Source organism: Lepidochelys olivacea (assembly GCF_965140295.1).
Source record: "Lepidochelys olivacea isolate rLepOli2 genome assembly, chromosome: 10".
NCBI classification, from domain to species: domain Eukaryota; kingdom Metazoa; phylum Chordata; order Testudines; family Cheloniidae; genus Lepidochelys; species Lepidochelys olivacea.
In genome coordinates, this window is record NC_140420.1 from 15,131,406 (window position 1) to 15,155,388 (window position 23,983).

General features: G+C 40.7%; 1 protein-coding gene across 3 annotated transcripts in view; it reads right to left on the minus strand.

The window, feature by feature from the left end:
* Positions 1-1,370: 1,370 nt before the first annotated feature.
* The window catches only part of TRRAP (transformation/transcription domain associated protein), a 154,311-nt gene continuing 131,698 nt past the window's right edge, over positions 1,371-23,983 (minus strand). For all 3 annotated transcript variants that reach the window (XM_084641925.1, XM_084641926.1, XM_084641924.1), the window contains 6 exons: positions 21,359-21,584; positions 20,406-20,623; positions 17,066-17,250; positions 14,474-14,677; positions 13,114-13,308; positions 1,371-2,606 (listed from right to left, as the gene is read on the minus strand). In XM_084641925.1, coding sequence (XP_084498051.1) covers positions 2,322-2,606; positions 13,114-13,308; positions 14,474-14,677; positions 17,066-17,250; positions 20,406-20,623; positions 21,359-21,584 — 1,313 coding nt within the window. In that variant the 3' untranslated portion in view covers positions 1,371-2,321. The remainder of the gene's footprint in view (positions 2,607-13,113; positions 13,309-14,473; positions 14,678-17,065; positions 17,251-20,405; positions 20,624-21,358; positions 21,585-23,983) is intronic.

A 23,983-nucleotide genomic window follows, 5' to 3' on the forward strand; every position in this document is an offset into this window, starting at 1 on the left:
CCGTTGCATTGTGTCAGCAGTTCTCCACTCCTGCTCCAGACATTTCTAGGTTGTTTTGACATGCAGAGAAGAGGAAACAGAATTGGCGAGGCCAGAACAGAGCGACCTGCTGGAGTTTGTGGAGGATAGAGTAGGAATGCGTGTGTGGGGGGAGGAGAGGTGTAGTTCGCCCAATCAACGACCAGCACATCACCCAGTAAGTGGACAGAGTCCTCCTCTGAAGCAATATTGGGTGCACCTGGTGTTGATGTGTGATGCAGAAAGGTCTCTGATTCATGTACCCCAGTAACAAAAGATGTCTGTGATTATCGTGCTGTGCAACTCCCATTTGTGGTCAGTTGCAAAGTTCCTTGTTGAATCTGCGATCACATTCTGGGTGCCGGGCAGGTAGGTTGCTGACAAAACATTGTGCGATGCACCATTCCCAGAGGCGAATCACCTCCATACACAGCACTGTACCTTGTGCCCCCTTGTTTATATAGTATAATGTGGTGGCGGTGGTGGTATATAACATGACGAGGACGTGACGATAGCGGATAACCGGTAAAAACAAGTGGCATGGTTTGCATATTGTCAGAAGTTAGAGTATGTTTATGTGCATCCTGGTCTCTCACATGGTCCAGGTGCCTTATGTCATGTGATCTCCAGTGTGCGTGCCCTAGCCTGAGTGATGCATCTGTTATGACTATAATGGTCGGTAAGGATGGGAGGAAGGGCATCCCAGAGCAGATTTGTAGTGGGTCTGTCCACCACCAAAGAGGAGAGAGAACCTCCAATGGAACGTTGAGTATGGTGCCCATGGATTGATGCATAGGACAACAGACTCTTTGCAGTCATAGCTGTAGACAGCAAAGGTGCAAGCAGGCGAAGGGTATGACGTGTACATCGCCATTGCCCTAGGAAGAAAAATGTTGCTTTCCCTTTATTTTATTTAGCAGTTTACGTTTTACACTGTACTGCACTTGTTTTTTTTTGGGGGTGGGGAGGCTGTCTCTGCTCCTGCCTGATTGTGTACTTTCGGTTCCAAATGTGGTGTGTGGTTGACTGGTCAGTTCGTAACTCTAGTGTTCTACTGTACAAGGACACGTGTGGACTGCCGAGCAATGCTACTTTGAAAAGCTCTGGCTCTTGGTGCATAATACTCAGTGGAATACAATACAATCACTCAAACAAGAACTAGTTATATACAACTCCCAATAATACAATTACCTATGTTCAGATGCAGGCAATTTTTACTTCATTTATAGTATTACCCATGATGTGGGTCCTTTTCCACTTATTTCATTTTCCTTTTCCCTAAAAATACACTACATTGACATAAGTACCATAGAACCATTTTACAAAATATTTATTTTGAAAAATCACCCTGTACAAATTTAAGCATAACATTCTCAACACTGCAGGTTTATAAAAATGCTAACAGAACAGAAAGACTCAAATAAAACATTAAACTGATGTTTTTGAAATTACGAAGAAATTGAAACAGGTTCTTTCTGAGGAAGCTACAGTATCTATAGAAGTCTAATCGAAAGTATCAGACTGGTTCATTTTATAGCTCCTTTTGCTTTTCTTTATACCATTTACATCACATACATGTATCAATGGATGACTTTCCCCTCCTCTTTATAAACTTCCTTTTATACATAGTCAAACATTTAACTAAATATCCAAAATTGCTTACACTTTCACTGTACATAACTTGGGCTCCAAGAAAAGCCAGCAAATTTTTCATCATTTTTCTGAGTGCCTAACCAAAAAAAGTCATTGCTATACATTTTTGTTACAAAAATCTCTGTACAAACCAACTTAGCTGATGTAAATTTCTGAAAGGATTAAAACGGATAGTATTTAAACAGTTCACATGTCCCTTCATAGTAGTATAATGAAGGAAAATTTAGTAAAATTTCACCAAGTAAAATCAAAGATCTGGGAATACTGGTTTCTTAAAGTGTATAAAAAGTTTACATGCTGCAGATTTAGGATATGCCATTACTAAAAATCTAACAGTGCCAGTATTACAGCACTTGTTATCAAATTCGTCTGTACACATTTTAAGTCTCGCCCCCTCGTTTTAAGCTATTTGTGGAAGTTGTCTTTGAATAATAAATCAGCACATTTCTTTGTACATGAAATACCGCTGTCATGAAATTAACTTAAAACACTAAAATTGTAGTATTTCTGTAAACATGATTAAAATGAAGACTGATGAAAAAGGCAGTGACGGGTAAGCCATGGTTTGAAATGAATTCTTCACATTTTCTTCTTACCAGGATACATGGCTCACAACACAAGAGCAGCAAAAGAGAGATCTAAATTTCAGGTTACAGCCAAGGGTGCCAGGCAGGATCCATACGACAGAGATTATCCAAGCTATTTGCAGCTGCTACAAGAGTGTTGACTTTGCTTTCTCCTCCTTCAAACTGAGCAAGATTATGTAGTCGAGTCATGATAGCAGTAACAGCTTTTTGAACTAGTGAAACCAGCTGCTGACTGTCCATGTTTTCAGGTTGCCCGGCTGCTGAGAGTGGAGAGGAAGTATCCTCTTGTGTTTTCTTGTGCCAAGCAATTATTTCATCCCGTAGCACAGTTTTCAGGATGCCATCAACCTGCATGAAGGAGAAAATTAGATAATTATGTTTAACTAGAAGAAGTGTCAAGAGACTATAGTTTTTTAACTAAATTGTAATAAATTACATCTTGACATTTTGGTCTCTTTGTAATCTTAACCCTTTAGGGGCTGGTTGCTTCAGAGGACTAAGGCCTGGTCTACAAAACACAGTTATTTCGGAATTAACCGAGTTACTTCGAAATAAAACTGATTCCGTCCACATGACCAAACCAGTTTTTTCGATTTAAAAAGGGCTCTTTAATCAGATTTCTGTACTCCACCTCGGCAAATGGAGTAGCGCTAAAATCAAGATCGCAGTTCCGGGTTACAGGTACTGTGGATGGAATTCAACGTTATTGGCCTCTGGGAGCCATCCCAGAATGCTTCCTTGTGACCGCTCTGGACAACACTCTTAACTCCGATGCACTAGCCAGGTAGTCAGTAAAAGCCCCAGGAACTTTTGAATTTCCTGTTTGGTCACCATCAGCACAGTCCACCATCACAGGCGATCATGCAGAGTCCACCATCACAAGAGACCATGCAGTCCCGGATTCGCAGACAAGCTCCAGCATGGTCCGAATGGGAGGTACCGAGTCTCATCGCATGTTGGGGAGACAAATCTGTTATGGCAGAATTAAGTCCAAAAAAAAAAAAATGCAAATACGTACGCTAAAGTCTCCAGGGCCATGACGGAAAGAGACTACTCCAGGGACACAGAGCAGTGTCGTACAAAAATCAAGGAGCTCAGGCAAGTGTACCAAAAAGCCAGGTAGGCGAACGGGCGCTCTGGGTCACAGCCCCATACATGCCACTTCTACTGTGAGCTGCATGCAATTATGGGGGGTGACGCCACCATTACCCCACCACTATCCATGGACACCTGCAAGGGGGGAGTAGCACGGAGCAAGGAGGATGAGTTTTTGGAGGATGAAGAGGAGGAGGAGGACAGTGCACAGGCAGCAAGTGGGGAATCCGTTTCCCCCCCAGCCAGGAACTATTCTTAACGCTGGAGCCAATAGCCTCCCCCCACTCCCAAGGAATGCTCCTGGACCATGACCCTGGAGAAGGCACTTCTGGTGAGTGAGAGCCTGATCGGAGCCACGTGGTGAGAGAAACCCAGCCGTGCTGGGCTGTTCGCTTTAAAGGGCTCATCCCTGCTCAGAGCCTCATCGTAGCCATGCAGTGGGCGGGGGGCGGAAGGAAGGGTGTTGTGTGAAGCGATCATCCCAGAGAGCCAACAGGCCCTCCTTTTATATGAAAAACCCACCAGGCATTGCTTCCTATGGGAAACGGCACCCAGCAGTTTGAAAGCTTTGAAATGAATGCGGAAGAAGCTGAATCCCACATGCCCCTAGGGCTTACCATAGCTGCCTGCAAGCTGAATTCTGTTGCCCGGCCGCACGAAATGGCTTACTCACACCAAAATGGCAGGTACTTCAGTATAAGAGGCAAAATGCGACCTTGTACAGAAAGAACATGTGCTGTGTACTATGAATTGCCTGTTTCACTGAGAAAGAGTGTCCCCTTTTGTTCTCTAAAATGTATCTTTTAAAATACTACCCTCCCTTTTTCTCCTTCCGCAGCAGGTGCAAATGTTTCAACGTGGCCCCTATCTACTCTGCCCCAGAGGCTGGTCCAGATTAGAAGGCGGAAAAAACGAACTCAGGACGACATGTCTGCCGAGCTTATGCAGTCCTCCCGCACTGATAGGGCCCAGCTGAATGTGTGGAGGCAAGCAATTGCAGAGTCGCGTAAAGCGTTACATGAATACGAAGAGAGGAGGGACGTGCACAATGAGAGCAGGCAGGATGCTATGGTCAAGCTCATGGGGGAGCAAACTGACATGCTCCGCTGTATGGTGGATCTAATGCGGGAAAGGCAGCAAGACCACAGACTGCCGCTGCAGCCCCTGTATAACCGTTCTCCCTCCTCCCCAAGTTTCATAGCCTCCTCACCCAGACGCCCAAGAACACGGGGTGGGAGGCAAAAGGGATCCACACAGTCAACCCCAGAGGATTGCACAAGCAGCAGAAAACTGGCATATCCTAAATTTTGATTTAGTTTCTGGACTTGTCCTTCCCTCCTCCTCCACCCCCCAACCCAATATCCCCCCTCCCCCATCTAGCTTCTGATTTTTCTCAATGTTTTGTGCACCAAATAATAAAGAACGTTTTTTAAACAACTGTGACTTTATTTCCTTTCATATATATAGGGGGCGGGTAACTTTAAGAGAAACAAACAACTGTCACACCGTACCCTGGCCAATCATGAAATTGGCTTTCAAAGCTTCTCTGATGTGCAGCGCGCCCTGCTGCGCTCTTCTAATTGCCCTATTGTCTGGTGGTGTGAAACTGGCCGCCAGGCGATTTGCCTCAACTTCCCACCCCGCCATAAATGTCTCCCCCTTTTTCCTCACAGATATTGTGGAGCACACAACCAGCAGCAATTACAATTGGAATATTGGATTTGCTGAGATTTAACTGAGTCAGTAAACTGCGCCAGCGCGCTTTCAAACGTCCAAATGCACATTCTACCACCATTCTGCACTTGCTCAGCCTATAGTTGAACTGCTCCTTACTACTGTCCAAGCTGCCTGCGTACGGCTTCATGAGCCATTGCTTTAAGGGGTAGGCTGGCTCCCCGAGGATAACTATAGGCATTTCAAAATCCCCAACAGTAATTTTCTGGTCTGGGGAGTAAGTTCCTTCCTGCAGCTGTTCAAACAGACCAGAGTTCCTGAAGATGCGAGCGTCATGCACCTTTCCCGGCCATCCCACACTGATGTCGGTGAAATGTCCCTTGTGATCCACCAGTGCTTGCAGCACCATGGAAAAGTACCCCTTGCGGTTTATGTACTGGCCACCCCGGTGTTCTGGGGCCAAGATAGGGATATTCATTCTGTCTATCGCCCCGCCACAGTTAGGAAACCCCAGCACATTAAAGCCATCCACAATGGCCTGCACATTTCCCAAAATCAATACCCTTGACAGCAGCTGGTCAATGATAGCGTTGGCTACTTGCAGCACAGCAGCCCCCACAGTAGATTTCCCCACTCCAAACTGATTCCCAACTGACCGGTAGCTGTCGGGTGTTGCAAGCTTCCACAGGGCTATGGCCACTCGCTTCTCAACTGTGAGGGCTGTTCTCATTTTGGTGTCTTTGCGCTTCAGGGCAGGGGACAGCAAGTCACAAAGTTCCATGAAAGTGGCCCTTCGCATACGAAAGTTTCTCAGCCACTCAGCCACTGGGAATCATCCCACACCTGCAACACTATGTGGTCCCACCAGTCTGTGCTTGTTTCCCAGGCCCAGAATCGGTGTTCCACGGCATGAACCTGGCCCAACACCACCATGATCTCCCAATCGCCACATGCTGTGCTTCTAGGAACGTCTGTGTCCATGTCCTTATCACGGTCATAATTGCGCTGTCGTTGCTTCCTTGCCCGGTTTTGCAGGTACTGCACATACTGCTGGATAATGCACGAGGTATTTACAATGGTCAAAACTGCAGCGGACATCTGAGTGGGCTCCATGGCTATGGCGCCTGCATGGATAATCCTAGAAAAAGGGTGTGAAACGTAGGAGAGCAGAGTGGCAGCGGAAGAGGTGCTGTTTGGTTCATGATAGCCAAAAGAAGTGGGAAATGGTTGTCTTCTGTAGTTTTCATGGAGGTGGGAGCCCAGGACAGACGACATGGAGAAGCTCAGAAGTGTGGCAATAGCGGGAGAGCAGAGTTGGCAGCGGAAGCTGTGTTGCTTGGTTCACAATGGCTGAGCAGAGTTGGCAGCGGAAGCGTTCGATGAGGAAGAGAAAGAATAGATAGTAGAGATTACATAGGAAGATAAGAGGAAATGAGAGGTGGATTCATAGTAGCAGGAGAGCAGCGGTGCACCATCTGCTGAAAGCAGTATGGCATCTGCACGCCAAATAGGCGCGAAACGATTGTCTGCCGTAGCTTTCACGAAGGGAGGAGCGACTGACGACACACACCGAGAAACACCTGCGAGAATGTTTCTGCCCCATCATGCACTGGGAGCTTAACCCAGAATTCCAATGGGCGGCGGGGACTGCGGGAACGCTACCCACAGTGCACCGCTCTGACATTCGATGCCAGCCTTGGTACTGTGGACACACTCTGCCGAATTCACACGCTTTAGTGGGAACGCAGAAGACCGAATGTATAAAATAGCTTCCGAAAATTCCAATAGAATTTCGAAATAATTTCGTACTGCAGACGTACCCTAAGACTTTCAGTAAGCTTTAAGTGTTGTTTAACAAATTATTTTGTTCTCTAAGAGAGATTTTTTTTTCAAAAAGAATTTATAAAAAGCTATGAAGTTTCCCCTACAAATTATTTCTCATAGCTGAACTACAAAACCAAATACATTTTTACACACACACTATTTTGTATGCATCACACACATTTTTGCCCAACAAGAACATGAAGGTTTATTTCAGGAAAAATATTGTTCTGGAATAGAAATAACTAGCTGAATGATATCAGATATGACTCTTACCACTAAAGTCTGGAAAGGAAATTCTGGTCCCACATCCTACCCACCTACGTAAATGCAGCATATTTCAGCTGAACGTAATTAGTAGTTATTGTCCCACAAGTTGTAATTTCTTGTTTTGACTTGTTTTAACTGTGGATTTCTGAACTGAATTTTTAAAATTTCAACTAACTGGCATCCTACGGACACCCTGTCGTTACTGAGAGGAAATACACAAAAACACAGTTTTCTATTTTCCCTCATCCCTTAGCAGCTCATTTCTTGATAGTAAGGTATAAATGCCAGCAGTCTGAGCTTTTGATGCTAAGAGTTATAGTTTATAAAACCAAGTCTTTCTAGGCATCCCAGGTATCTCTAATCAAAACAGTATTTTGAAGAAAAAGAATTAAAGGAATTCAGCTTACTAAGGTTAAAAGCCAAGCCACATTTTCAAAAGTAGTCAATGTTACTAGGTGCTCGATTTCAGAGTTACAAGTGCTGTGCTTCCATACCTCCAAATAAAGTCAAGGGGAGTTGTGGGTGCTCAGCACCCATGAAAGTCAGGCTTATGGTGTTTCCAGTTGTACATGCAAAAATTGAGACACACACACATTGAAGGCCACATCTGAAAATTTGTCTGCATGTATAAACATGGCCTAAAACATATGTAAAGTCAACCTGTAAGTGGCTTAATTATGGAAAAACACACTGCACCTGCTTTCTGTTCTACAAAGATGGAAAATTTCACATCAGGAACTCACCTTTACCCATTTGAATTTTAAAGGTAACCAACACACACTGTATGAGAATGCCTAATTGCTAAAAAAAAAAAAAGTAACTACAATGTGTTTTGTGCAATGCTGTTTGGTGCAAATTGCTGCCTAACTGCAAGATGTCTCATTTTTGTAAAGCATTAGAATTTAAAAGGAATTAAGCCAATTTCTTTAGTCAAGAGCCAAAGTCCATCAAAGCAACAATGTATTTTCAACATCCTACTCTGCTAATGAGGTGTCACGATGTTTTTCTATTCACAATATACTCTTAAGGATCTAAATGATGCTATATTTGTCATTTTTAGATTTTCAAGGACTTACAAAGCTAGGATGATAAAAACAACTGGTTCATATTAATTTGATTGAGCAAACAGTGAATTTAGAGTGAAATTATTCCAACCTTACGTATTCTGACTAAAACTACAGAGATTTCAACTGGCCTTTGTATTGGTGCTGATGTAATATTTAAGAAGCTATTGTGGCGTTCTCAGAATCTCTGAAAAATGGTTACATACCTGCTCAGTAACTGATTTTTTTTTGTTGGTTTTTTTTTGGATGTGTTGTACATGTCCATTCCATTTCAGGTGTTTGCATGTCATTTCACCAAAGCTTGAGATCTTTTTCCCCACAGTGATACCTGATGGGTGGTGCTTGCATCCACCACACGTTCGTGCTGATAGTTGAGGGTATAAAGGGGCAGAGCCAACCGCTCCCCACAGTTCTTTCACACTGGAGGCCTATATTTTCTTGTACTCAAATGTAGAGGGGAAAGAGGATAGGACATGTGCAACACATCTTGAAGAGCAACAGTTATGAAACAGGTATGTAACCATTTTTTCTTTGAGTGCTTGCACATGTCCATTCCACCTCAGGTGACTCTCAAGCAGATCCAGGAGGAAGGTATCAGAGTCTACCTAAACAAGGACTACACAACACCACTCTCCCAAATCTAGCACCATCTCTTAAGGCCTGGGAGACAGCATAATGAGTGGTGACGGTATGAACAGATGACCAAGTCGCAGACCTGTAAATGTCACTGATGTTTGACCTAAGAAAGCACTCAACGCTTCCTGAGCTCTTGCAGTATGTGCTAAAACTCTGAGGTGGTTGGACCTTATCAATATCATAGCAAAGATAATACAGGAGGAGATCTTCTGCAAAGAGACCCACTGACTCTTCACCTGGTCATCAAAGGAATTAATTAATTGCAGAAACATTAAACTGTTTTTTCCACTCCAGGTAAAAGTCTTAGCCTATGGACATCCAAATTATAGAGTGTTTCCTTGTCTTTATGAGAGAGTGAGGTTTCAGAAAAAAGGTAGTTAAATATGTAGGCTGATTCAGATGAAAATCCAATACTACTTTAGTGAGACATTTAGGGTGCAGACGTAAACTAACTTTATCTTTATAAAAGAAACCAAATAAGGAGGATCAGCAACCAAAGTCTGTAGTTCTCCTACCCTCCTGGCAGAAGTAATGTTATTGATAGGAATGCTATCCCCATTGAGATGAGAAAGGGGGCACATACAGGCTCAAAAGGGGGTCCTATTAAAATTGATAGAACCAAATTTAAATGACATGATAGTGTGGGATCAATTACAGTAGGGAAGAGTCTGTACAATCCTTTCAAAAATCCAATGGTCATAGGGTAGGGAAAAAAATCTTCCGTCTATAGGATGGAATGAGGAGATAGCTGCCACATAAAAACTCAGGGAATTAATAGAGAGTCGTTTTACCTCTAGGTGAAGCAAGAAATCCAGAATAAAATGTATGGGAGCCTAAAAAGGAGAAGTACCTTTCTGCTGGAATCACATGGAGAATCTCTGCCATTTCCTGAGGTAAATATACCTTGTGGAAGAATTCCCACTATTTAAGAAAATGTTTTGAACCACAAAGGAACAGTTAGCCACCAAATATCCAAGCCGTTAGATGTAGGCTCTGAGAGTTGAGATGCAGTGACTGGCTGTGGTTCCGTGAAACTATATACAAGACTGAGGGAGAGATGTGGGATCTCGAACTGAAAGACTCAACAAGTCAGAGAACCAATGATGTCAAAGCTGGGCTGATGCTATTAAAATTAGACTAGATTAAAATTAGTGTGATTCTGCTTGAGTTTGCACAAAACTCTTAGTACCATTGGGACTGGAAGGAAAAGCATACAGAATTTCCCCCCATCCAGGACAACAGGAAAATGTCTGACAAAGACCTTGCACTGTGACTTGCCCTTGAACAGAACAAGTGACACTTCCTGTTGTCGGGGTGATGAAGAGATCTATTTCTGGCATTCCCCAAGGCTGAAAATGGACTTTGCCATGTCAGATCCGAAGAACTAATTACGATCTCTGCTGAATGTTGTGCTGAAATGGTGTGCAAGATATTTTTGAACCCCCTCGGGAGATGAGATGCTTTGAGTGTAATTGCGTGAATGTAGACAGTCTATAGGTTCATTTCCTCTTGGCAAAGGGGGAATAATCTGGCACCTCCCGGCTTGTTCAAATGGAACAGCAGTGTCATCCATGACTACCTGCACAGTATCACCTCTGATGTGAGGGAGAAAAACCTGACAGACCAGGTGGATAGCTCAAAGTTCTTCAGCACTGATGTGCAGAGACAGATCTTTATTTGACCAGAGTCCCTGAGTCTGGAGGTCCCCTACATGAACTCCCCATCTGAGACACAAAACATCTATGACCAGGGGCATGGAGGGAAGAGTTGTGGAAAAAAGAAACCCGCCTTCCAAACCCTGGTGGGGTCTAACCCACTAATCCAGGGACAAGAAGACATTTGCAGGAACATGAATTAGTACATACAGCTAACAAAAAGGAATGACAGACCAGCTCTGAATAACTCTTAAGTGACTCAGCATGCCAGACTTTACTTATGTACAAGCTGCCATGTGACCTAGAAGTCTCAGAAAATTCCTTACTGCTGTACAAGGATACACCTTGAAGCCCCTGCAAAGGTTCAATATTCCTTGAAGCCAGGCCTGAAGTAAATATGCTCTTGCAGTCATAGAATCAAGAACTGCTACTATGAATTCGATTCTCTGCAGAGGCAGAACAACTGATGTGCCCTTGCTGACCAACAGGCCCAACGAACAAAGGCAACCACCACAGACTGTAGAGGACTGGAGCTTTTTGATGGCTACCTCCACTTGCTCCCTTGACTGACCTCAAACCAACCAAACATGGGCACACCTGGACACCTAGTTTCTTGAGATGTGCTGCAATGACTGCCATGCACTTTGTGGAGACTTGAGGGGCTGAAGACAGGCCAAAGGCAAGGTCTGTAAACTGATAACTATCTGCTACAATAAACCTTAAAAAGCTCCTGTGACTCTGGTGAATGGCCACATGGAAGTAGGCATCCTTTAAGTAGAGGGCAGCAAACTAGTCACTGGGATCTAGGGATGAGATAATAGATGCTTGGGTAACCACACAAAACTTCTTTAAAAATGTATTTGTTGAGTTTTTGCAGGTCTAAGGCCTCTCTTGGCCTTTGGAATGAGAAAATAATGGGAATAGAACCTCTTCTTCTGGGGCCCCGAATTGTAACAGAGGTTGAACTTCTTGAATTAGAAGTCTTGCGAAAAAAGTTCCTGACAAGGGATGCGGCGGGGAGGAAAGAGAATGGAAAACAGAGGAAAAGTGCAGGGTTTATCCCAGTTCCAATGTGCTTAGTACCCACTGATGAGTGGAACAACATGCTGCCAAAGGGAGGGGAAAATCAGAGTGAGTGGTATGCTGGCCTCATCTAAGGAATCAGACTGCTTAAATGCTATAAGATTGTTTAAAGATAGCAGATGTTGTTAGCGGTGGCGGAGGAGGTTGTGGTCCTCTTTGAGTCTTTTGGCACCTCCTAGGTTTGGTCCAGCTGACTTGAAGGATAGAACAGGTACTTTTACTGGACCTGGAGACAGAACTGCTTTCTCTTAGGGCTTGGATGCAAATGCCCAAAAACTTTAGAATTGCCCTAGAATCTTCAAGACAATGCAGAGCTTTGTCTTCTCTGAAAAATAAATCTATGCCTTCGAAAGGCAAATCCTCAATTGTCTGTTGGACTTTGGTTGGAATGCCAGCTGTTTGCAGCCAATAAGCATGATGCATAGTGACCACTATTGCCATTATTCAAGCTGCTAAATCTGCCTCATCTAAGGCAGCCTATAAGGATGTTCTTGCCACCATGTGGCCCTCAGTCACAAGTGCTCTGTATTCCTCTTTGGCATGATCTGGCAACTTGTCCACAAATTTCAACACTTAATCCCAATAAAAGTGGTTATAGTGAGCAATTCTAAACTGCAATCCTGATGATGAATAAACTTTTCTCCCAAACAAATCTAATTTCTTTGTGTCTTTGGGGCTAGATTTGTCTTGCCTTTTCATTCACAGCTGTTACTACCAAAGATCTTGGGGTTGGGCGTGAATAAAAATACTAATGACCCGGAGAAGAAACTTCGTAACTCTTCCCTGTCCTTTTGGCAGGGGGTGTCAAAGGGGAGGAAATTTGCTAAAGGATTTTGGTAGGACCTAAGATGACCTCAGTTACAGGTAAAGCCAAGCTAGCAGGGCCTGCAAAACATCTTCTAACTTATATGCATAGTCTTGGACTGGTTCCAGCTGTGTACACAGGAGATGGCTATTCTTTTCATTAAGTTCCTGGTACATCTTATTGTCAGAAACCATAGAGGAAAGTTCAGAGACACTGGCCTCCTCCAGGGATTAGGAGGAAGTGGTGCTGGAGACCACAAATTTACAATGCTAGATGATGAATGTGGTACTGGGGAGCATCTAGTCAGAGCTGGCTTAGCTCTAACTTGTGGCTGATTCTGTCAGAGACCTAGCCCTCAAAAATGAAGGGGGCCTTTTTTCTGGCTAGAAGATGCAAAAGTGTTTGACTTAGGGTTACCAGATGTCCCGATTTTATAGGGACAGTCCTATTTTGGGGTCTTTTTCTTACATAGGCTCCTATTACCCCCCACACCCTGTCCCATTTTTTCACATTTGCTGTCTGGTCACCCTAGTTTGACTTTTTCTGCTGCTTGGGTGGTACTGGAGATGGAGAATGGTGACTTCTCTCCGGTTTCCTCCAATGCGAGGATGCCACCAACTCTGGTGGTGCATTCCAAGACGGAGTAGACTCAGAACTCCTGCATATCAAGCACACTGACCTATGAGGTGTCCATTATAGTGCAAGTGTGATATGCCTGTAAAACACTATTTAAAGGTAAATACTGTACATACCTTAAAGTTTGGCTGTGCAAAACAGCGAGCTACTGCAATCATTGATGCAGTCAATGGACCAGACACGCCAATGGTTGTAAGGAATTCAGAAATGTTTGGTGTAAGACGGAATGGGACAGGACGATTGGCATCCAAATCACCAGTAGCATCATTAATATCAAATCGGAAGTATGCCACGTTGAGCTTGCCAGTATCCTAGATTTTAAAATGAGACACAGGCATGAATCTTTATAAAAGGAAAGGAAAATCAACGTATAAAAATCACTAATAGACTTTTTTTTTTTTTACTGGCAATACTCAGAGCAGAGTGGTAAGTTTAATCCATGTGCATCAGTGAAATTATTTCCATTTCCCTAGCATAAAGTGTTGCAACAAAGATGGAAGTTAAACATGGAAGAATAAAAAAAACCACTGAATTTCCTTTGTTCAAATACCGCCTTGCTCTCTTGATCAAGCAATACTTGAACAATGGGTATCTAGAATTTCAAACATACTATTCTCTTACAAATCATGTGTAGACAGAAGAAAAGTAAGAACCATATTAAATATATGGGATCAGAATATCAGCCATAAAGAACAGGTTCTTTTGTGGTTGTGGTAGGTGAGCGAGTAGGGGAAGAAAGATAAGTCTTCATTCTGTTTGCATCTCAGCAAAGGACTGCATTGTTCACGCTGGGTATGCACCTGAAAGCCATGTCTGAGTGGCGGGGATTCATTAATCTTTTAATTGTTGTATAGAGTATAGCTCTCCAAGCATTAAAATTACATTAAGATATACCATCTTTGCTCTACTAAGTTGGCAAGTCTCATGTTAGATGCTTATGTTAAAGCAGAAAACACTGGCAATGGAAGCTGCAGTTCGACATGATACCAGTGCCAAAGGGGAGGGAGGGGAGAGAGAATGGAATTAGAAAATGAATATTTCCCATAAGAATATGAAGCTCTAAAACCACTTGATATTTGACACAGGAAAATAGTCAAGATAGTGCTTGTGAAGAATGGGGAAAAGGGAATCTGAGACTGTACACACATCTACATGAGCATTTGAGAGTTTTTATGTTGTTTTTGAGACCCTTTTTGATGAACAGGAGTTGTCCTTCCAAAAGCTGAGAATTTAGAGGGTAATGTGTGTGTCCACTGATGGCATTTTTTATTATTGCATATATTTTGTATAATCATGTAGTGAAGAGAGAGGCCTACTGAAATGCTCTGTTGATTACACACAGGGTGCATAAACGCATGCAAAAAAAATCAAATCAGTGTACAGTGTATAGTAAACATATAGTCATTTCAAAAGTTAAATTACAAAATTTCACTTTATCAAAGAAGAAAATGTGCATCTTCAGTGAATGCAATATACCTGGGCAATCTGTAACATCTCAGGGTTGAGTCTATTTAAATGAAAGACAAATTCTGCAAAGCCAATTAATGCCAACTGAATTGTGAACATCTTTCGAAACGTCCAGTAATCTGTGGCATTTGGGAATGTATGTAAAGCCCATTCCTTAAGCATACTGCGTGGCACCATGTTACTCTGCACTTCTTTAAGTATATCCCGAAGAACCTAAAAGCAAAGCAAATTTAGTTAAGACAAGTGATTTTTAAACCACTACTATCTACTGATCGGTCAATATAAAAATGTACTAATGAAATATCAGAGCTAACTTTACTAACCTACCCCTCTTCTTCCCTCAACTGTTCCATTTTAAGGTGGAATCATGATTCTAAAACAGATGCATTCATTCCAGTATTTTTTCTAACTCTTCTATAAACATATGAGAAATTTTGAAAGTGTATATCCTGAATGGTTTCAAGGTCATTTCAGATTATGACAAGAGATGTTTCTTTGCCTTGAGAATGTCAGATGAATTATTACCATAAGGACATCAGAAAGCTGCTTATAGATCTAACAGAAGCCGGAAGACCAAACAGTTATTATACCTTCTATTCAACATCTCAAGAAAAATCAGGAGTGATCCGAAGGACATTCAATACACCCTGCTGCTGCACTTGCATAACAGACTGATAGAGAAGTACTTAACTCTTCATCTTCAAAAGCAACTTTTCTTGCTGTACCTTCATTAATATAACCAGCATCAATTCACTCCTACCAAATATCCCATACCCCACAATCAGGAAAGACAAAGTGTTTCTTTCCACTCTGTGAAAGAGGCAAAGACGACAAATTGGGATGGACAGTTTCACTCCAAGCTGAAGAAGCACTTCGCAGTGAACTCAAATCCTCCCTTCAGGACTTGATATTTATATTATTTTGTAGTTGTATTAGTTATTTCCAGAGGTTCTGGACCCCGGTGGGGACCCACCATACTAGGCACTGTACAGATGTGATCAAACAGTCCCTGACCCAAAAACTTTACTCTTGGAGCGTTATCCTAAATTCACTGAAATCAATGGAAAGACTCCCACATTGACTTCAATGGGTTTTAAATTAGGCCCTTGACTTAAGACGCAGGTTAACCGGTTGCTGAGACTAACAAATCACCAAGGAAGAAGGATGGACAGGATAACAGTGGTATGAGCATATTTGTCATAAACTAGCTCTGAACAGATCAATCGCAATAGTCTCAGCTCATTAGCCATTATGATATGAAGAGGACAGATTTTTGCAGAATGGTGTTCCACACATAAAGGGCTACAAGGAAAAAGGTATGAAATTGCATCTGGGACATTACAGGCACAGACCTACAAAAACTGTTTTATCTTTTTGGTTAGGGGTTTGTAGGAGGAAATGAAGGGCATTTTCACAAGTAAGTGGAACTGGGAGAAAAAACACAGAACACAAGATCTTTGGAGCAAAGATGTATGTTTGGACAGTGCTTAGCACAATCTGGGTGCCCTCTCAATAGTAAAACTAAAGAAAGGCTTTCAACTATTTCTGTAATTTCACACTGTGCAGCAGAGTTCTCCCCTGGATGTAAACATCTGCAAACTACTACCATATTTAATTACTGTAGCATATACTAGCCTAATTAATTAGAAAAAGAAATAAAGCTAGAATCTGTTCCATTACATTCAAAAGAGAATCATCATCATACTGGCTTCAATTAAATGACTGTTCACGATGAAGTTTGATAACCTGAAGGAATCAGCCTCAAAACAGAAACAGATGTTACGTAACACATCATTTTGTTTTGTAACACAGAAAGGCTGAAAGACTTTCTTGCAACAACACATTCAGCAGATAAACATATTGTGTATTTCCACAACTAATCTGAAACTGGACTGGCATGGTGAAAGACATATATATTTATATAAAAAAGGAAAACCTTTAATAACCTTATTTTATCAGCACTGGATGGCTCCTGGGAGTTACAATAGGATATGGAGCCCTGTACTCAGCAGGGCACAAATATGAATTAGGTTCAAGTTAGTGGTGACTGACTATACTTTGTATCTGACTTTGGTGAAATAAATCCATGGGCTCAGTTCAGCTTTTAGTGAAGAGACGTCCACTTTCCAAAACCTGGCCTCATGAATGACATGTTTGCAGCCTCATGCAAAAAGATAAACCTGACTCAGATACCATAGCAAACCAGCATGGGGAAGCTTACACCACATCTACCAATACTGTATCTGTTTTTGTGGCGCCAGGAGTTCTGCTTCTGATGCTCTCAACTGACACCTTTCAGAAGTACTAGACATTGGACTAGAAAATAATATAAACACCATGTTTTTCTCTACACTAGTTAGAATTACACTTATGTAGTTAATAAAGTAGATTAGGTAGTGAGGCTTTTTTGAGGGCGTAAGTTTCCTGAGATTCTTCAGAATACTGATGAGATAATGGGACTAATGAGATATCAGGTAAAAAACACCACCACCACCACCACACATACAATGTATGTAGCAAACACGAGAAAGGAAAGCAAAGTATAATGTCACAAAGCCCCTAAGAAGTGAGTTTGAATAATAGTAAACAAAGATTCAATACCTGATGGCTGGCTTGTGTCCCTCGTGCTTGGACTGTTGCCAATCTGTCATAGTAACGAGAAATAGGGTTGTCATGCTCAATGCCTTTCTTGGCACAGCGTTGCTTATAGATCTCCACCAGGGAGAGAGAAGAGGGATTGTCTTCAACCAAGCGCATCTGGGGAGAGACTGCTACAACACGGGGGACTAGAAATAAATTTTGGAACAGGAAAAAAAAAAGACAGGAAGAAACTTGTTAATACATAATCAAAACACTAAGAAATGGGAGAATCAGCATGCAGATATCAGCCCTTAAACATTGCTGTGATAATCAACTGATGTATGTCAAGTGGAGATTTTTATTCCTCATAGCACATTCAACTACTTGGTTAAACAAAAAAAAAAAAAAGCTTAATAAAAGAGAGGCATTTTCTTTTTCACTCCATGTCATACCATGCAAAGGAATTTCTGAGTGGGAAAAACATTTCTGTATCACACTGAAAGGGATGGTTGAATTTCCTACAGCTAAACCATGTTAGTAAAAATCTAGTGATTCACAGTTCATCCTGGGTCTCTTATTTGTAGGAAAGAGGAGAATTTTTGTTTCAGATACTAATCTACCTACTGCGAACACACGTTTTCAGTATCTGATTAAATCATTCTGGTCTCACTCCAATACATATATAAAAAAAAACTCTAAAGAACAACAAAAAAATTTAATAGAACATTGAGGTGAACCCACAACTGGAGAGAAAGAACATTGCAAAAATCTGTGAAGAACAGACCTTCACATGATAAGATTGTGTCTCTCTTCAACTAAGTATAAATAGTTAACATTTTCAAAAGCACCTAAGTGATTTAGGAGCCTAGAGACGTAGATACTTTTGAAATTTTGCCTACAGTCCAGTTGGATGCTTTGCAGAACTGAGCCTAACTAGTTTTTTCTAAACACACGCAACACTATGTCTGCTATTTGCATTCTGCACTTCTTTTAAGAAAGAATCAGACTAGAGCTCTTTTGTAGCTAGTTTTACATGGATGATATTAATTTAGTTTGTTTGGCAATCTTGATCTTTTGGTCACCAGGTAGATTGTTTCATTGCAAGCAATGAAAGTGTTGAAATAATTGATCTCAGCTTACTTGTAACAACGAGTTTTCCCCCCTCACCCCCAAATCCTTATTTCAACAGTTCAATGTGGTTTCTTCAGTAACTTGAAAAAAAACACCCAATATAATTTGTGTTACATGCAGAATTGTCATTAATGAGCTGGGTCTTCTGTTTTGCTTCCATTTAACCCTCGGAGGAGAAACTTAGCCTTCTTCACTTGTAGGCGCTGACAAAAATGTGTAATAACACAACAAGAGGATGTACTGATTTTGATTTTTTATTTATTTTTTTAAAAAAGAGATTGTAGTTTAAAATTAGGTTCTTTGCATATCCACCATAGCATTTATGTTATTATATATGCTACATTTAAGAGTCAGCTTCTGTATCCATTAAGTAATCTTTCAAGGGGGTTTATCCTGTCTTTTTAATTGTCATTAGTACTGAGCATGACATACAGTTGTCTTCCCACATATATGAACTAAATAACCCCCTAAGAAGTTAAGACACTGCACAAGTTATTTTGCCTGTTCTGTGATAGGTTATATCAATGGTTTGGAGAATGCATATTTCCTACATATGTCTATACAATGATCGAGCTATCTATCTATCTATCTATCTATAGACACACACACACACACACACACATATTATGCCGTTTTGATAAGAATTCCTTTGGCTGGGAATTTTGAGTGGGATTCTTCTCTGTGTGGACATTAAGGGTCACATTTTTGAAGCTAGGTCTTTTTTGCACTTGTAATTATTAGCAGTTGTAATTTATGTCAGTCAGTCATCTAAGTTCATGATTGCATCTGTATCAAGTACATAACAGCAACTGTGGGTGCAAAGAGAGACTGACACAAAAATCTGGCTCAAAAAACTCGAGGACCCACGCTAAAACAGCAAGTCTGCCCCACTGTCCTTGACTACAAATTTCCCTTACCCTCAATTGTGAGACAGTTGGTTTCTGCCCTCCACCTCTGATTGCATTACAGTGGTGTTGTATACAGAACTTCTAAGTGCTTCACAATCTTCCAAGACGATGGGTATTTATATTACTATATAATGTATTAGTTGGCTGGCAGCTGGAACTTGCCAACAATTTAATTGAACAAAGACATTATATTTGTATTAGTGTTCAAGTCACAGGCAGACCAAGTGTACTGTGAAGAATCAAATACTCTCAGTAAGGAGTGTTTCACAACTTCACCATGACGACCGTATTATTTATTAGCAAGACACAAAATAATCAAAATGCACGTACACAGGGGAAGAATTGACAGTACCTTCCATCTTAACTGTCAGTTCCTGTCTTTTACATACTTAACTTTCAACCTTACTATATGCAGTGTTGTTGTAGTTGTCCAATAAAAGATATTACCACACCCACTTTGTCTCTGAACTTTAATATTGCATGCATAAAGATACTGCATGAATGAAGATTTTTGCAATTAATATAAAAAATTACAGTGTGAGGGAGAGGTCTAACTGAGGAAACAGAGGCAAGACAGCTACTGTTTTGTTCACTGTTGTTCCCAAACATTGCCAGGCTGTAGTGTGAGCATGGAGACAGCCTCCAAGTTAGCTCTTTCAAGACCAAAATTATGCATAAATATATGCACACAAAGAGGTCTATATTAAAGATATCTGAATTACTGAACTCACATTAGTTTAGTAATTGTTTAGCAGTAAATGTTATGCAGTGCCGATGAAGCCTTTTATTTTAAGCCTAAGAATTAATGAGTAATGGCCTAATAGGTAGAATATGGAAATGATGCCAAATTCAAAGTTTTACATGAGCGGTTGTCTTCCAGATGCTTAACACCTTCCCATTGCTTTTGGATTATCTAGAAGTGGGTGGGGGTAGTCTGGTATTCACACATCACTAATTTAAAATAAAACTGTCCGGTAAATGTCATCAGGTGGATCTGCATATTGCCGCAGCAATGGATCCTTTGGGACATAGTGCAGAGGTATGGCCAATCATTCACAGATGACTTTGCTCCACACAGTATTTGTAACCTCTTCTAAAAATGTCCCGAAATACCGCACATTCCCCTTTCCCCTCGGACAGTGGAGTCACAGTGCCTGGGAAGCCTCTGTGATCACCAGGATAGAGGCAGGATTTACATCAATTTAATTTGATGTCACACATATTTCAAATTTTAGTTTAAATAATTAGATCTTCTTACATCACTTTAAGGAACATGATTTTCTTAGACACAAAGGATTATCTAAAACCTGCTCTTACTGTACCTGTGAAAAATAAATGCCGCTTAGTGGTTTCTTTTCTTTTCTCTAAGCAGGGGTTCAAAAGGCGAAGGAGCTGTAATACTCGCTCTTCTCTGCGAGACTCTGTCAGGCAAGCATCATTCATTACTAGATATGGGTAAATCTTTCCATTATGGCCGCGGATATAGAGTCTTCTGGCTGCAGTGTTGTGCTTCTGTACTATCTCCACTCTGGGCATAAATCTATCAAGAAAAGGAACAGATAAAAGCACCTGAGCTTTCAAAGCCTAAAGCTTTATTTCTGTCCTCTGAGATCAAAGCAAGACTTTTTAAAAAAAATAAAATAAAATAGAAATGTCGTATTTAGAGGTACAAAGAAACACCTTGTTAGCTCCTGAGCTTCTGCAAAACCAACGCTCAACTGTGACTTCTTTAAAATGAGATTATATTATTGTATTATAAGCTACACTTCTACTAAGAGCTCAGCAAAGATTTGTATTCTGTTTAAAGAAAAAAAAGAACATGGTTATGAAGAAAGTTTTCGTCTTTGTCTTTTCTACATTTAAGAATGAAGCTTTTAATTCAAGCTATTCTCTTGACCAGATTCTGATAACCACAACACTGATGAAAAACCAGAATACCTCTACTGACTCTAGTAGTTAGCAGAAATACTCTGGATTTACACTAATGTAAAGGAGATTACAATGAGCTTAAAAATATTCTCCTCCTCCCTAATTTCCCAGTAAGACCCTGTAAAACTACCATATGAATCTAAAATTAGAACTGTATTATGTTAAGACATAAGAATGTAACATGCCATTAGATATTCCATTAAGTCATTTCAATACAGAGACACAAATAAAGTGCATTTCTGTAACTGGGATTGATACTGCATCACAAGAAGTGGGGGAAGGGGATTTGTTTTTTTAAACCTTTACTTTTTCAGTTACATCTACCTTTTACCCAGTGGTAGTTTACCTTGCAATTTTGATGTAATAATGTGTTGGCTTTGGCATAAGGAACTCTCCAGGAATCTCCACTTCTGCAGTTTGAGCTGAGAAATTACTTAGAAAACGACACTTCTCCTCTATGAGGAAAAACTTTGGAAGCTGCTTAGTTTTCGCCTCTAGGATTTTGATCCACTTCTTCAGTTTAGAAATAAGATTGTGAAGTTTCATAGAGCCTGGTACGCTGAAGTCAAAGTCTAAAAGAAATTTTTTAAAAAAATGTATCATTCTGAATGCCGTATGGTATATTTAACTATCAGATATTTGAAGTTGGCATTTTAAAAGTTGTTCTTTCATCTTTGTGCCCTCAAGCAAAACATTTTTAGGTGCACCATGTACAGCACACCATTATGCATTAAAATAGATCTACAGTGGTAATATGGAGGAAAATGCTAAAAATGGTTATTACATACACTGGAAAAGTAACTACTACAATTAGCATTTTGAACACAAAAAACATTACCAAGAAAGTCAGTGTATAAAACATGTGAGTGGTTACTAAAAGCAAATGATGAATACCAAACACAAAAAGAAAAAAGCTAATATGTTCAGATTAATTTTGAGGACACAGAATGGGAGATGAAACTACTCGTGAAAGGGATCAGACCATCTTTGTTACATATGAGTAGAGTACATAGCACTACTGGGCTAGGAATCTAAGCGCTACAGCAGTACAAACAAAAATAATTCCATGGTGCATACAGGTTTGCTACATTTAGTTGCACAGGTTCTGTTGGGTATTTCATCTCTGTATGAAGTTTCATTTTGGAATCTGATAATTACAACCAATTTGTAATAAACTGTACACTAGATGACTTAATCCACCAGGCTCTCTGTTGCTTCCTTCTCCTGCACAAAGCTCTAGACAAATCCATTTGTTTTCCCAGCTCTTTTGCCTATATAGATTCTCCTAATACCTTACTGCTTCATGGTCATGGGGACATTAGAAATAACACTGTGAAACCTCTGAATACTGTAACTATACATGATTAACCATCTTTATTTGGTTTTATGTAGTTCACCAATTCAGATATCATGGAATGCGTGTGGTATGGAGTAGGCTGGATTAGATCAAATCATACAGCAGAGGAAGAATGGCTGAAGCTTATTTTCCAATCTACTAATGTGAGCTTCCTTTTGACTTAAAATGAAATTAAGTGGTATTAGATAGTACAAAAGAGATCTTAGCTCTATTTTATTCTGTATCTGGGTATAGATACCTTTTTTAAAAAATGAGATGAAAGAGCACCAACTGGGGAGTAATCTCGAAAGTCAGAAGTAATTCCAAAACAAAGTAGTAAAATTGCTGTCTGCTATTCAAAACAATTATTTTTATTTCTTACGGCTCAGAACAGAAAAATACATTTCTTTTTACTCTTTTCAGTGTTCAATATTTGTATGAAACAACTAGGAGAATGGATAAGACATCCTGAATAGAAATGCCAACAACATGCAAACAAACAGCTCTGTTCATCCTTCACAACTCCAGCGTCTCCAAGCTAGCCTACTGTTTGTCCAAGATCAGACCAAGCATGAATAGCTGGTTGAAGCTGAATCCAAACAGCAGAGAGATTGTTCCAGTTTAAAGAGAATTTGCAGCTACATGCTGTCTCCTCTAGTTGAAGATACATATCCCACAATTAGTCAAATGACTCTGCAATTTGGGAATGGTTTTGGATTCTCACTGATGTTATACTCTCACATATGCAAACAATGCATTCTGCTACCTATGGCTGGCTAGATAAGTGTTCCATCCTAAGTGGGACGTGGCCTCAATAGTACATGCCTTTGTTACATCCTGATTGGATTACCACAATACAGTCTACTTGGGCACAATCAATGCTCAGGAAACTCCAGTTAGTACAAAACAAAGCAGCTCTTCTTAACAACTCAGGTTACCGCTAGAATATCAAACTTGTCCTCTGCTTGCTATAGTAGTACTCCACTGAATATCATATCAAATTCAAGATCTCCATCCATATCTTCAAGATACTTAATAATCTGTGCCGGGACATCTGAACAGTTGCCCACAGCTCCAGGATGAGAACTGGGGTCAACAACTGGAACCATGTACTACAGGGATAAAGTGTGGTTGTGCAGGAGATAATGCTTTATCGAGAGTTGGTCTGAGACTGTAGAACAAAATCCTGCAAGATCTAAGAACCACCATAAATCCTAGCACTTCCTGTTCTGAGTGCAACGCACTCATCTCGACTTTGCTCTCACTAATAAGAACACACAGCACAGCTTAAATAAAAATATCTTTAAAAAATTAAAGTGAAAATAAAAATAGTTTAAATCCACACAGAATTTTCCCCCTGCAGAGAGGAAGAAAGACAGAACCATGCGCCACATGCATTACTGGTAAGTGAGACATAAGGTAGGGGAGGTAACATTTTTTATTGGACCAACTTCTGTTGGTGGAAGGTACAAGCTTTTGTGCTACACAGAGCTCTTCTTCAGTTCTGGGGAAGGGAATCAGAATGTCCAAGCTAAACACAAAAAAGCTCAAGTTTCTCTCACCAAAAAGAAGCTGGTCCAATAAAAGATATTGCCTCATCAACCTTGTCTGAGCTAAATACAAGTCAGAACAGAT